Source organism: Geotrypetes seraphini, chromosome 7 (genome assembly GCF_902459505.1).
Source record: "Geotrypetes seraphini chromosome 7, aGeoSer1.1, whole genome shotgun sequence".
NCBI classification, from domain to species: domain Eukaryota; kingdom Metazoa; phylum Chordata; class Amphibia; order Gymnophiona; family Dermophiidae; genus Geotrypetes; species Geotrypetes seraphini.
This window is the reverse complement of record NC_047090.1, coordinates 52,973,314-52,989,224: the sequence shown is the minus strand read 5'-3', so window position 1 is coordinate 52,989,224 and position 15,911 is coordinate 52,973,314. Positions and strand designations below refer to the sequence as shown.

The 15,911-nt window shown below is 45.9% G+C and overlaps 1 protein-coding gene across 1 annotated transcript in view; it reads right to left on the bottom strand.

Annotated features, from left to right (window-relative positions):
• Positions 1–15,911, bottom strand: part of AMN1 (antagonist of mitotic exit network 1 homolog) — a 125,383-nt gene that overhangs the window by 85,290 nt on the left and 24,182 nt on the right. Inside the window, exon 3 of the mRNA XM_033952401.1 lies at positions 1,127–1,271. Within this exon, the coding sequence (XP_033808292.1) occupies positions 1,127–1,271 (145 nt within the window). The remainder of the gene's footprint in view (positions 1–1,126; positions 1,272–15,911) is intronic.

The following is a 15,911-nucleotide window of genomic DNA, read 5'->3' as shown; positions in this document are numbered from 1 at the left end:
ATATTCGAGTCAACCATTTTTCCTCCTTTTTTTGGGAAAATGGAGGTCTCGACTTATATTCGAGTATACGGTAGATACGGTGATTGACTGTTCACTCATTCTGTACCAGGATTAGCTTGCCTTGAGTTTAGCCTCCCATCTGTTTAGCCCAATGGACTCTGCAGCACTCATCTTGTCCCCATCTAATAACTGTACTTGGCCCCTCAGATACAGAAAAGCATTAGCAACTGTTCTATGTTATCTGAATGTTCTGATGTGTGTTTATTAGGTGTTTCATAAGTATTATGCTGACATTGTATTATCTCTCTCTTATTTGAATTTCAGTACTGTTATAAGTATATTTTTTAAACTGTTTCATTGTAGTCCTTTTATTAAGTTTCAATTTGCTGATTTTGAACCTACCTCACTCATCACATTTGTTTATATTTGGTGTTTTTACTACTGTTATGCTGTTAACAAAGTTGTACATTTTATGTTGAATTGTACTTGCTGTACATCACCTTGGGTTAATCTCTTCATAAAGGCGGTTAATAAATCCAAATAAAAGAAATAAGCTCCCTAAAAATTACCCAATGCATTTCTATGGGAGAAGAAGTTCCAGCTTCTGCAATATAGAGACTCTGATACAGTGAAACATAAGAGTAAGGGAATTGCTCCTCATGTACTGTCTCTCTCCTCTTTTCTACCTGGCTAGGCCTCCGCGTGTGCGGTTCGCTGGACTTGATGGACCAAAGGTCTGATTCAGAGTTGTTCTTATGTTCTTATTAGTCACAAACACAGAACCAAGATATATACACACACCAAAACAGATACACACACATGCATACAGAAAAACTGGATAGAATTCCATGAGCCATGCCATGCATGCTTGGCCTAATTTGTTACAAATATTCACTATTCTGGTTTTACAGATATGCCTATACTCAGTATTAACATCTGCCTGATATGTATTGTTTTAAATTTCAATAGAATTTCTTGGGTTGATGAACAAAGCGTAGATCTGAAAAGCTAATTAATAAGGTTCAATAAAAAAGATTATCAACTAAATCCCATAAGTTTTTATTCTTACAAATATTCTCCACAATGGGCCCAAAACAAAACCCCCTATTCAAGCCATAAAGTGTACCTTCTGATGTGATTGAAATTCTGTCACCTTTACAGGAATTTAAATTTATTTTCTTTAACTGCTTGCAGTCACAAAGCTGTTGTAAAGCATTATCTGTGATATCACAATCTCGAAGGTCAAGTCTCTCCACTGCAGGATGCAGGATCTGTATACACAGAGAATTTTTTTCAATATACAATTGATCAAATATATATAAGATCAGTTTTCAAACTCTATGTGAAAACATCTTGCAAAGTTCAGTACTGTACTTTGGAAATCCAGCCAGCAAACATATTAGCATATGTACTTTGCACCAACATGAGAGAAGGAGTTAAACATGCATAAAGATTTGTAAATGTGATATTCATATATACTTACACTTACTCCCTTGACCTGTCCTTTCTAGTGCTGTCCGATTTGCGGTTCAAATCGATTTGTTTGCACAAAAAATCGAACTCACCGATTCAAGGTCGGCTCCCTTGAGACCCGCTTGCGTTTGGGCTTTCCCTCTGCCGCCGGAGTCCTTCATCTAATGTAACTTCTGGTTTTGCGAAACCGGAAGTTACATCAGAAGAAAGGATGTTGGCATGCACCTGTGAGAGTGTGGGATCCGCTTTGGCAGCGGCGGCAACTTGCAAGCACGTAGATTTTTTAATAGTTGTTGGCTCTTGGTTGGCTCATTCCTGAAAGCATTTCTCCTCTCCTCCCGCGTCCCCGCATCTAACTTTCAGCGTAAGTAAAGGATCTCTCTGATGCAGTGCTCTCTTCTTTTCCTGAGGCCATGGAATTGAAGGGGGGGGGGAAGGGGGAAGCTGAGGCCCTTTCTTTAGGGAAGCTGAGAAACGGGGAGAGGGGCTGGGGAAGGGGAATATGGGCCTATTTCTTTGGGGATGCTCTGGGGAAGCTGAGAATCATCTCTGTAGGCTGGGGAGGGGGAATATGGGGTCCTTTCTTTGGGAATGCTCTGAGGAAGCTGAGAATCGTGGTGGAGGGGTCAAGGGAAGGGAATATGGTAGTGCTGCCCAATTTCCTTGATATTGCCTTGTTTAAATAAAATGTTTAAACTTAAAAAGCTGTGTTATTGAAAATGAATCGAATTGAAAAATCGATTCAACAGGGTGAATCGAATCGAAATATTTTTCACTGAATCAGGTAGCACTAGTCCTTACCCCTTATGTAGGTAAAACGGTATGCACACCAAATAGCATGGAAAAATTATGTCCTACCTGTTAATTTTCTTTCCTTTAGATGCAGCAGATGAATCCAGAGACCAGTGGGATAGCACATACCTACCAGCAGGTGGAGATAGAACCCTGATTTTCAGGAGTATATCTGGATGGAACTCCCTCTTGCCAATTAGTACTGCATCCGGGACAATGCAGCTGCAGCTCAAAAACTTTCCCATCAGAGAACAATAGTCAATCTACACCAGTGGTCTCAAACTCAAACCCTTTGCAGGGCCACATTTTGGATTGGAGGGCCGCAGAAAAAATAGTTAATGTCTTATTAAAAAAATGACAATTTTGCATGAGGTAAAACTCTTTATAGTTTATAAATCTTTCCTTTTGGCTAAGTCTTACTAACAATAATGTAATTTATAGCTAAAGAGACATATGATCAAGAAACTGTTTTATTTTAGTTTTGTGATTATGATGAACATAGCAAGGGCCTCAAAATAGTACCTGGCGGGCCGCATGTGGCCCCCGGGCCACGAGTTTGAGACCACTGATCTACACCCACCCTAGCCCACTTCCCCCTATCCCCCACCAGGGGGAAGCCTAAAAGGGTGAAATCCCTATTCTACTACACCAAGAGTCAAACACTCACCAGACCCTAGCATAGGCCGTAGACTTAGCACAGGATGTAGACTTTTCTTGGCCTCTAGAAGAGTAGAAATATCCTGCTCTGAATACCCCTTCCACCTCAGCCTCGACCTTTCAACAGCCATGCCATGAGACCAAAGCGGGTGGGGGCTTCCATCTGCACTGGTCCTTGTGCGAGTAAATCCGGGGTCACTGGGAACCGAAGTGGATGGTCCTGTGATAGCTTTATCAGATCCGCATACCACGGACGGCGCGGCAAATCCAGGGCTACGAACACCACTAATCCTGGAAAGCGCGCAATCCGATCTAACACCCGGCCTATCATCGACTAGGGAGGAAACACATACAGCAGACTTTGCGGAGGCCATGGGAGAACCAACGCATCCACCCCTTCCGAGCTCTGTTCTTTGTGTCTGCTGAAGAACCGTGGGACCTTGGTGTTGCAACCCGAGGTCATAAGATCTATCTCTGGGAGCCCCTACTTGCGGACAATGAGCTGGAACGCCTGCCAAGACAACTCCCATTCCTCGGGATCCAACCAATTCCTGCTGAGGAAGTCTGCCTGAACATTGTTCTTTCCTGCAATATGCGCCGCCGACAGCAGCGGAAAAAACGCTTTCATCCACAGCAGAAGAATTCTCACCTCTCGTGCCAACAGCCGGCTCCTTGTGTCCCCCATCTGTTGATATAGGCCACTGCCGTGACACTGTCTGACAAGACCCTGGTCGGTTTGTCCTGAATCAGTGGCTGAAACTCTTTCAGAGCTAGCTTGATCGCTCTCAGTTCAAGAATACTGAAAGACCAGTGAGCCTCCTCCTGGCTCCAAGTGCCTTGTGCTGAAGACTGGAGACACCGAGCCCCCCATCTGGTCAGGCTGGCGTCCGTTGTTACTACCATCCAGTCTGGCGTTGCCAGCGGCATGCCTTTGAACAGGGGTTCCTCTTGTAGCCACCACTGCACGAGGATGAATGGCTCCAGCCTAACTTTCTCTCATAATCCTGAGACACCGGAGACCACCTAAACAGGAGGGACTGCTGTAACAGCATCATATGGAACCGAGCCCAAGGAATCATTTCTAGAGTTGCCACCATGTAACCCAGGACCTGAACATAATCCCGAACTCTTGGCTGGAACCTGTAATAGAAGACAGATCTGTGCCTGCCATTTCTCGCCCCTAACTCATGGCAGAAAGACTCTGCCCCAGACTGTGTCAAAGAGGACTCCCAGATGCTCCAACACCTGAGAAGGAACCAAGGAACTCTGGAAAATTTATCACCCATCCTAGGGACTGCAGAACTGAAATCACTCTCTCCGTGACCCTTAAGCTCTCCTGACAGGATGAAGCCCGAATCAATACGGGTGAACCTGAATGCCCTCCCCGCGAAGGAATGCCGCCACTTTCGAAAACGTGTGAGGTGCTATGGCCAAGCCAAAGGGTATCTCCCGAAACTGAAAATGCTGCCCTAGAATCACAAAGCGAAGAAACCGGTGATGGGGAGGCCAGATGGGAATATGCAGGTACGCTTCCATAAGATCCAATGCCGTGAGAAATTCCCCTGACTGAATGGTTGAAATAACTGACCTCACTGTTTCCATTCAGAAATGTCTGACATTGAGAAACTGATTTACTCTCTTGAGGTCTAGCATGGGTCTGACCGACCCCCCTTTCTTGGGAACCACAAAATAAATGGAATAGTGATCCTGGCCCCTTTGATCCTGAAGCACCGGGACCACTGCCCCCAGCTCCAACAACCCCTGGAGCTAACTTTTTATTGCCTCTATTTTGTCCCATGAACACCGAGATGCCAAGAAAGAAACTACGACGAGACAGAACAACTCTAACTTGTAACCTTCAGGAATAATGCTGAGGACCCATTGATCTGATGTTATTTTAGCCCATTCTGCCAGGAAGAAGGACAGCCGCCCCCCAATATGACCGACGGAAGGAGCCAATACCCCGTCATTGGGTTGGACGAGAGGTCTGGGGAAGTGCTGGCTGGGCAGAAGCAGGTATGACTGGATGAAAGGAACGACTCTGAAAATACCTATACCTGGAACTGTATGAAGCCTTAAACGAGGCTTTGTAAGCTGTTTTCCCCGGCCTATACTTCTTGGCATCTCGAAAATGTGACCTAAAAGACCTACCTGACTCTCTAGGCTTGTCCTCCAGCAACCTGTGAGACCTAACATTGCCAAAATTCTTAACGAGCTTATCCGGATCTTCCCCAAACAGAAGCTGATCTCTAAAGGGAAGCCTCACCAATCGTGCTTTGGAGGCGGCATCTGCTGCCCAGTACTGCAGCCATAAATGCTATCTGGAAACCACTGTCAGATCCATTTGCTTTGCGGAAGCCCGGACAAAATCATATAGGGCATCTGCCAGGTATGCTAGCCCTGACTCTACCTCCAGGGGTAAAGAGTCCCCTGACTCCATCAGATTGTCAGTGATCCACTGGACCCACTGGAGACAAGCTTGTGCCGCTAAGAACTGCACATGGCTGCCTGTAGAATCAGGGCTGCCACCCCAAAGAACGCCTTCAAGATAAGAACATAAGAATTGCCGCTACTGGGTCAGACGAGTGGTCCATCATACCCAGCGGTCCGCTCACACGGCGGCCCCCAGGTCAAAGACCAGTGCTCTTGTTCCGCCACTTATTTCTGTCAAATGGGATGATCAGTGACACTCAGAAAAGCACACAGACAATATAAAAGCATAAACAATAACCCTTTATTATATATATATAAATATGAATATAAGAATAAAAAACATCACCGTAATCCCAGACGACCTCCTTCACAAATGGGAATCCCTGCAATTGATAGGTAGGTGGACACGGGCTGTCCCTTGGTTGCAACGAAAATGGATTCTAATGTTAGGGTCAGAATTCCGGTCTTATATAGGATGAAAACTGCGGAGTTCATAGTAAAAACAGAAACAGCTGGTCCAGCGTTCTTTCGGCACACCCGGTGTTCTTTGTTTTGACAACACCCAGGTCAAAGAGGTCAAGATAGCAGATACTTGTTGTGGAAACCTTTGATGTTGTTTGGACAACATTCAGGTCAAGGAGGTGTGAAATCAGCTTCCCATCTGGTTCTTACTGTCCTTTTGGTGTTGTCTTGGCAACACCTAGATCAGATAAGCAGACTTGAGGAGACATATTACGTAGTATGTTGAGTTTCAGTTACCCCCTGGCCATCGGCATAACAGCTCTAAATGAGTCTAGCCCCACCTGCATACATTCAGATTTAGCAGGAACTTGTCCAACTTTGTCTTGAATCCCTGGAGGGTGTTTTCCCCTATAACAGCCTCTGGAAGAGCGTTCTAGTTTTCCACCACTCTCTGGGTGAAGAAGAACTTCCTTACGTTAGTATGGAATCTATCCCCTTTTAACTTTAGAGAGTGCCCTCTCGTTCTCCCTACCTCAGAGAGGGTGAACAACCTGCCTTTATCTACTAAGTCTATTCCCTTCAGTATCTTGAATGTTTCTACCATGTCCCCTCTCATTCTCCTCTTTTCAAGGGAGAAGAGGCCCAGTTTCTCTAATCTCTTGCTGTACCGCAACTCCTCCAGCCCCTTAACCATTTTAGTTGCTCTTCTCTGGACCCTTTCAAGTAGTAATGGGTCCTTCTTCATGTACAGCGACCAGCGCTGGACGCAGTACTCCAGGTGAGAGCGCACCATGGCCCAGTATAGCGGCATGATAACCTTCTCCGATCTGTTCATGATCCCCTTCTTTATCATTCCTAGCATTCTGTTCGCCCTTTTCGCTACCGTCGTACATTGCGTGGACGGCTTCATTGACTTGTCGATCAGAACTCCCAAGTCTCTTTCCTGGGAGGTCTCTCCAAGTACCACCCTGGATATCCTGTATTCGTGCATGAGATTTTTGTTATCGACATGCATCACTTTACACTTATCCACGTTGAACCTCATCTGCCATGTTGATGCTCATTCCTCAAACCTGATTATGTCACGTTGTAGATCTTCGCAATCCCCCTGTGTCTTCACTACTCTGAATAACTTCGTATCATCCGCAAATTTAATCACCTCATTTGTCGTTCCAATATCTAGATCAGGGGTGCCCACACTTTTTGGGCTTGCGAGCTACTTTTAAAATGACCAAGTCAAAATGATCTACCAACAATAAAATTTTTAAAAAACACAAAGCACACTGTACGCATAGAAAATGTTAATTATCATTCCTATTCCAGGGTTTTTCAAAGAGGTCAAAGCAGATGACTCTGTGCACTATCACCTCAGTAATAACCATACAAAAATAGACAAATATACCCCCTCCCTTTTTACTAAACCACGATAGCAGTTTTTACCGCAGGGAGCTGCGCTGAATGCCCAGCGCTGCTCTCGACGTTCATAGGCTCCCTGTGCTAAAAACTGCTATTGCGGTTTAGTAAAAGGCGACCACAGTGTAAAATATAGACAGCAGATATAAATTCAGACACATTTTGATCACTAAATTTAAAATCAAATCATTTTTCCTACCTTGTCTGGTGATTTCATGAGTCTCTGGTTGCACTTTCTTCTGACTGTGCTTCCAATCTTTCTTCCCTTTTAGTCTGTATGCTTCCTCTCCTCCAGACCTCATTCCCTCCCCCAACTTTTCCTTCCTCTCTCCCTGCACTTTCTTTCTCTCTGCCTCCCTTTCTTTTTTTCTGTTTCTCTTCTTTCCTTCTGTCTCCCTGCCTGCCCTTTTTCTTTCTTTCTCCCTGTCCTCCCCCAAGACACTGACACTGCCATCGGGGACTAGGACCCAAACTGCCATCGGGGACCAGGACCCAAACCGCCACCAATAACAGGCCCGAAAACCGACACCAATAACACGCCCAAAAGCCGACGACGCCCCAACCTCTCCCTGCTTCGGCCGACCAGCATCGCGAGGAGCTGTTGGAGGAAATGCTGCCGGGTCCTGCCTTCGCGAAAACAGAAAGTAGGCAGGACCCGGCAGCAAGAAGAGAAAATGCTTCACTAACATGTCTCCCGCCTTAGCCCGTAGCGAATGCTTGCTTCTGGGTTCTCAACATGTGCGTGCTGGCTTCCCTTCTCCTCCCCCCCCCCCCGGACATAACTTCCGGTTTTGGAGGGAAGAGAAGAGAAGCCCGCACGCACATGTTAGAGCCCGGAGCATAAGTTCGCTACGGGCTGAAATCTCCAAGCCGTTTTTTTTTTTAAATGTTCAGCAGCGGCGGCAGCAGCTAAAAGGCCCTAGGGAGAACACCAAGGAAGGCTGATCGGCCCGGTAGATCAGGACGGTAACACTAGTCTATCACGGAGCCCGGGATGGGCTCCGCGATCAACTCACGTTGCCTTCCTGAGCTACCGGTCAATCGCGATCGACGTATTGGGCACTCCTGATCTAGATTGTTTATAAAGATGTTGAAGAGCACGGGTCCAAGCACCGAGACCTGAGGCACCCCACTGGTGATGCTCTTCCAGTCCGAGTATTGTCAATTTACCCCCACTCTCTGTTTCCTATGCTCCAGCCAGTTTTTAATCCACGTAAATATTTCACCCTCGATTCCATGGCTCGCAATTTTTCAAAGTAGTCATTCATGCGGAACCTTGTCAAATGCTTTCTGAAAATCCAGATATACAATGTCGACCGGGTCACCCTTGTCTATCTGCTTGTTTACTCCCTCAAAGAAGTGCAGCAAGTTTGTCAAACAAGATCTGCCTTTGCTGAAACCGTGCTGGCAGGTCCTCATTAGATCGTGTCCCGTCAAGGTGATCAATAATGCGTTCCTTTATCAGCATCTCTACCATCTTTCCCAGTACCGAGGTCAGACTCACCGGTCTGTAGTTTCCCGGGTCTCCCCTTGAACCTTTTTGGAAGATTGGCATAACATTTGCCACCTTCCAGTCCTCCAGAATCTTTCCCGTTTTTATTGACAGATTGGCTATTAGTTGAAGCAGTTCAGCTATGGTCCCTTTCAGTTCCTTGATGACCCTCGGATGGATGCCATCTGGTCCCAGGGATTTATCACTCTTAAGCCTATCAATCTGCCTGTATACCTCTTCTAGACTGACCTTTAACCCTGTCAGTTTCCTGTTTTCACTTCCAGCATATAGCCTGATGGGTTCCGGTATGCTGTGTATAACCTCTTCTAGATTCTAATCGCTTATCTTGGAGATCCTTAAGAGCCACTCCCCCTTCTACTGGCAACGTGGTCTTTTTAGCCACTGCTGTCACAAGTGCATCTACCTTTGGCAGCCCAAACTTCACCAACTCTTCCTGCGCTACTGGATACAGCTGTTTCAGAGCTACCCTAAGACCAGACTCTGGTGTAACCCATTCTGCAGAAATCAATTCCTGCAAGGCACTGGAAATGTTTTGGAAGGCTTCCTAGTGCCTGCCATAAGGGGATTATCCATTGCCGACACCCCTGAGTCTAGGGGAGAAATATGAAGGCATTCCAAGGCCTTGGAAATGAATGCCATGAGTTTCTCTCTATGGAACAACCACAGAGCCTAGGGATCTTCCCCTTCAGCCCCCCCCCCAAACTCCTCCAACACTGCTTCTGGCCCGCTGGAATCCCCACTGGCCCCAAACATAGTGAGAGCTAGAGAAGGGCTGAAGTCCTGTGCTTCTTCTGTCTTAAACACCACCCTGCGCCGTTTGGCCCTCTGCTGATCCTCCCCCTCATCAAACTGAGGATGGACCTGCTGAGCTGGGACCAAGCTAACCTACCCCTCCTCCCTCTTTACCAGAGTTTGCTTTATGCAACAACGCCTTGTGAAGCAATAGTACCAACTCCGGGAAGAAAGACAAGGAACCACACTGCATGCCTTTAAAACGCGGTTCTAATTAAACCATCCCTCCCCCTCGGGCAAACTTCCATTGTCAAAGCGGCTTGTTCCTGCAGCAGAGCTTTAACTTCCCCAGCTGTTTCAGACACGCAGTAAACAAACAACGTGCTCTCTGACGCCGACAACCCAGCTCCTGTGTCACCCGAACAACCAGCCATGCAAACTCCTGCCAGTGCTCTCCGCTTCCCACAGCGGGAACATCTTTTCACTGCCTCTGCTGCCATCCAAGCCCCCCTCTAGCCAATAACCTAGCAAAGTAAATAAGAGAAAAAAGGTCAAGTACTCACGTGCTCCTGCTCTTACCGGAAGGCACAGGGCAGCAGCTTTTCTCTTCCCCTCCCCCATTGGGTGCACCAGCTTTTCTCTTCCCCCTCTCCTCCCCTATTCGGTACAGCAGCAGTATTTCTCTTCCCATCCCTCCCAGCTCACAAACCCGCCGGTAGAGTCACTAGGCAAGTTGTAAGCTTCCCTCCATCGCTGACCTATCTTTCATAGGTCAGCGATGGAGGGAAGCTTACAACTTGCTGCTTTTATTTGCTTCGGGCCTTCCTCGTTGCCGGGTCCTGCCTACTTTCTGTTTCCGCGAAGGCAGGACCCAGCAGCGAAGAAGGCCCGAAGCAAGTAAAAGCAGTAAGTTGTAAGCTTCCCTCCTGGGTTCTATCTTGTGCGTGCCGGCTTCCCTTCTCTTCTCTCCGAAACCGGAAGTCGCGTCCCGTGGGGGCGAGGGAAGAGAAGGGAAGCCTGCACGTACACATTAGAGCCCCGGAGGGAAGCTTACAACTTACTGCTTTTACTTGCTTCGGGCCTTCCTCGCTGCCGGGTCCTGCCTTCACGGAAACAGAAACTAGGCAGGACCGGCAACGAGGAAGGCCCGAAGCAAGTACAAGAATGCTGGCAAAAAAAAGGCAGGCGTCAAACAAAATTTTCGGCGGAGAGTCAGCCCGGGAAGGAGCAGCAGAAGGATTCACCAGGCGGTCATCTAAATTAGCTGGGCGGTGCGCCCGGCTAAAATGCCCTGAGGAGAACACTGGACAGAGGACTATTCTGACTGAAATGATTCTCAAAAACAATAGTGGGATGTGATGGTATGACTTGAGGGGCAGGTGGCTGCTTTACAGATGTCCTTAATGGATGTGGAAGTCGCCATTACTCAAACTTTATTTGCAGTGACATGGCCTTGAAGCATCAGCCCAGTCCAGCCCAAGCATAGCAAATGGAGTTACAGTCTGCCAGTTATGTGGAGATGGTTCTCTTGGAGACAGGAGCTCCCAAGTCTGTTAGGATCGAATGACAGGAGCAGTTGGGTGGAAGTTCTGTCAGGCTTCAAGTGATCCAAGTAATAAGCAAGAGCACATTTATAGTGAAGTGTCTAGAATGCTATTTCACCAAGGTGAGAATGTGGTCTTGGAAAGAAGACAGGGAAAACTATAGACTGGTTCAGATGAAATTCTGAGACAACCTTTGGGAGGCACTTCTGATACCTGTTGTATACAGTAGGGTGGGTCCAGTACTAGTGCTTGAAGTTCACTGACCCAGTCTGAAGATGTAAGAGATATATGGAATACTACTTTCCAAGTGAGATGTTTGAGAGATGAAGTCAAGAATGGTTTAAATGGAGGCTTCATCAGAATGGAAAGTATAACATTAAGGTCTCAAGGAACAGGAGGTGGTTTGAGGGGTCTTCAGATTCCTTCATGAATCTGGAAACCAAGAGATGTACAGATAGTGGGTTTTTATCCAATGGTGTATAAAAAGCACCAATAGCACTGAGAGGCAGCTGTAGCCAGAAAGATGCTAGGCTGTATAGAAAGAGGAGTAACCAGCAGAAGAAGGGAGGTGTTGATGCCCCTGTATAGGTTGTTGGTGAGCCCACACTTAGGAGTATTGTGTTCAGTTTTGGAGGCCATATCTGGTGAAGGATATAAAAAGACTTGAAGCAGTCCAGAGGAAGGCGACAAAAATGTTAAGAGGTTTGAATCAAAAGAAGTACGAGAAGAGACTGGAAGACCTAAATATGTATACTCTGGAGAAGTGGAGAGACAGGGGAGATATGATACAGATGTTTAAATACTTGAAAGGCATTAATACAGGACCAAATCTTTTCCAAAGAAGAAAAAATGGATGCGGGGGGAAGACTTAGGAGCAATGTTAGGAAATTATTCTTCACAGAGAGGGTGGTAGATGCCTGGAATGCCCTCCCGAGGGAAGTGGTGGAGAGGACAATGGTGATGGAATTCAAAAAAGCATGGGATAAAAATAGAGGATCTCTAATTATAAAATGAAGGATGTAAATTAAAGAACTAAGGCCGGTATTGGACAGACCTGCACGGTCTGTGTTTCATATATGATAATTCGGTTAGGATGGGCTGGGGTGGGCATCAATGTGAACTCCACTAATATGAAAAAGGAGGATGTTACTGGCCACACTTTACGGTAGATGTCCTGCAAACAATGGAATGGTTAGATAGGCTGGAGTGAGCTTGGACAGCAACTTCAGCATTTGGAACCCAGGACAATACCAGACTTTACAGTCTATGGCCCAGAAATATCAAAGAAGAGACAAGTTAATCTAATCATGTATTTTTTAATGAGCATAACTTATGGACAGACTGGATGGACTGTTCAGGTCTTTATCTGCTGTCATTTCATTTACTATGAACTCTGACTTAAGTAGTTTTGAGACCAGAATTGGAAAGGTGCAGAAGATAAGTCTAGAAGCGATGGGAGAAGTCAAGTGATCGGATCTTGCGAGTGGAGATTACACCGGATTGTGAAGCGAAATGATAGAAGCATTGAGTTGAAGGTTTTCTAGAAGCTTCAATGATGGTTGACACTGATAGTGCAAAAGCATCTATTCAATGGGAGGAATACCATGCTGTGCCTGCTAATGAATATAGATTGGAATGAAGGAGAGAACCCTTGGTTTTGTATCAGCAATGTTGGAAAAATTTGAAGTATGATGGGTTCCTTTATGCTGAGCTATAAGAGGAGGGAACCACAGTTAATGTGGCCACCAAGTTTCTATGAGAATCATGGTAACCTATTCTTGATAAAGTTTGAGTAGTCTTCACAACTAGAGGAATTGGAAGAAAAGCCTAAAAAAATCTGCCCCGCCAGTCAAGGAAGAAGGCATCTGACTCCCGATGATTGGAAGTGTAGAGTCTGAAACAGAAGAGTGGAAGTTTGTGCCTGTGGAAGAAAGCAAAGAGGTCTACTTCTGGAGTCCTCCAATACAAGAATATCTGTCATTAGATGGTTGAGTTGAGTGCCCATCTGAGGCTGTACGAGTCTGCTGAACTTGTCTGATAAGATGTTCTGTGTTCCTGGTAGATAAACTGCCTTGGAAAAATATGTTGTAGGACCAGATTTGGATCACTTCTTAGCAAAGTGGGCAAGACCCTGTGCCTCCTTGTTTGTTCACATAGTACATGGCTACTTGGTTGTTTGAATGAGTACCACTTGACTGAGGAGGCGATCTTTGACTGTGCAGGTAGCATTGCAGATTATTCTAAGTTCTAGGAGATTCATATGGAGAGTTGTCTCATGAGGCGCCCAACTGCCTTAAGTATGGATGCCGTTGAGGTGGGCTTCCCAACCATGCATGGAAGCATCAACTGATAATATTTTTTTGGTGTGGTGGAGTGTGGAAAAGGTGGCCTCTGGAAAAACTGGCCGCTAACAGTCACCACTGTAGGGACCGATGAAGGTCTGGGGGTCATTGGTATCTGTTGGGATAGTGCTCCAGTGGCTTGAGACCACTGGGTTGAGAGGGTCCACTGAGGATTCCTAAAATGTAGAGAGGCAAATGGAATCATGTGGCCTATAAGATGCAACATTTAACGTGCAGTGATGTGTTAAAGAAAGGAAACCTTCTGACAGATATGAATCAGTGTCAAGCTGCTGTTGTGGTATTTAGGATCGAGCTTGAGTTGTGTTTAGGAAAACTCCAATAAACTCTAAAGTTTGATGGGCTGAAGATTGGATTTCTAGTAAATAACTGCAAAATCCAGATGTTCTAATAGATGAACTTTGGAATTAATGGTCTGGTGAGCTTAAAGTGATGGCGAAGCATTGATTAACCAGTTGTCTAGGTAAGGGAACAAATGAAAGCTGGCTGAGCGGAGGATTGCAGCTATTACCGCTAACCATTTTGTGAACACTCTTGGTGCCAACATCAGTCCAAATAGCAGTACTTTGTACTGAAAGTGGCAGGTCCCCACTCAAAAGCAAAAATATTTCCTGTGGGCAGGTCTAGAGAGCAGAGCCAATTGCTCTTCTCTAACAGTGGTAACAGGGTTCACAGAGAGACCATGCAAAACTTCTCCTTCACTAAGTATTTGGTGAGAGCACAGAGGTCCAGAATTGGATTGAGACTGCCGGTCTTTTTGGTATCAGGAAGTATTTGGCATAGAACCCTCAGTCCCTCTCTTGCAGGGGAACTTGTTCTATGGCATTTAGCTGGGGAAGGCCGAGAGCTCTTGGTGAAGAAGGGTCTTTTGAAGAGAGCTGAAAAGAGCACAGTTACTTACCATAACAGGTGTTATCCAGGGACAGCAGGCAGATATTCTCACATGTGGGTGACGTCATCCACGGAGTCCCAGTACAAACAGCTGCAAAAGTGCATTGGCACTTTAAGAACTTTAGAAAGTTTGCGACTGACCATACTGCGCATGCGCGAGTGCCTTCCCATCTGATGTAGGCGCATGGCTCCTCAGTTCAGTAAGCCAGCTAAAAAAACAATCAGGGGAGGTGGGTGGGTTGTGAGAATATCTGACTGCTGTCTCTGGATAACACCTGTCACGGTAAGTAACTGTGCTTTATCCCAGGACAAGCAGGCAGAATGGGATGGGGGCAGGTTGGCCTTTAGGAAAACAAATTTTGCAATACTGCTTGGCCGAAGTGCCCATCCCGTCTGGATAAAGATTTCAGACAGCAATGAGAGGTGAAAGTATGAACCAAGGACAAAGTCGCAGCTTTACAGATTTCATCAAAAGGGGTAGAGTGGAGAAAAGCTACTGAATCTGCCATAGCTCGAACTTTATGGGCTTTGCCTCAACTGCCCATTGCAGCCAAGCCTGAGCATAACAGAACGAGATGTAGCCAACCAATTGGAAATCGTTCTCTTGGAAACAGGATGACCCAACTTGTTGGGATCAAAGGAGACAAAAAATTGAGGAGATGTTCTATGAAGCTTTGTCCTGTTGAGATAGTAGGCCAATGCCCGATAACAATCCAAAGTGTGAAGAGCCGTTTCACCCGAATGAGAATGAGGCTTAGGGAAAAATACTGGAAGAACAATTGATTGATTGAGATGAAATTCAGTGACGACCTTAGGAAGGAACTTCGGATGAGTGCGAAGCACAACCTTGTCATAGTGGAACACTGTGATGGTAGGTCCGCCACTAGCGCTTGCAGTTCACTTAATCTTCTGGCAGAAGTGAGAGAAATGAGAAAAACAACTTTCCAAGTAAGATATTTGAGATGAGTCGTAGACATTGGTTCAAATAGAGGCTTCATCAATTTAGTAAGAACCACATTGAGATCCCAAACCACTGTAGGTAGTTTGAGAGGTGGTTTGCCATTGAAAAGTCCTTTCATAAATCTGGAGAAAAAGAGGTTAAGCAGTAAGAGGTTTACCATCCACTGGTTGATAAGAGGCTGTGATAGCACTGAGATGGACTCTAATGGATGTGGTTTTGAGGCCAGAATCAGACAAATGAAGGAGACAATCCAAAACTTAAGAAACAGAGATGGATTTTGGATCCTGGTGATGAAGAAGACACCAAGCAGAAAAACAAGTTCAATTTTGCTGATAACACTGCTGAGCTGAGTGGCCAGTTTTCTGGAAGCTTCCAATATGAGTCTGACAGACTGAGAGAGGTGAAGATCAGCTGAGCTCAGCGCAAAAAATACCACGCTGTCAGGTGTAAAGACTGAAGGTTGGGATGTAGAAGAGAACCAAGATGGAAAAATTGGCAGAGGTATTGGTCCCTTGATACTGAGTTGAAGTAGAAGGGAGAAAGCACAGTTACTTACCGTAACAGTTGTTATCCAGGGACAGCAGGCAGATATTCCTACACATGGGTGACGTCACCTACGGAGCCCCGCAGCGGACAGCCTCAAAAGCAAACTTGCTTGAAGATCTCGATCTTTCGAGGAC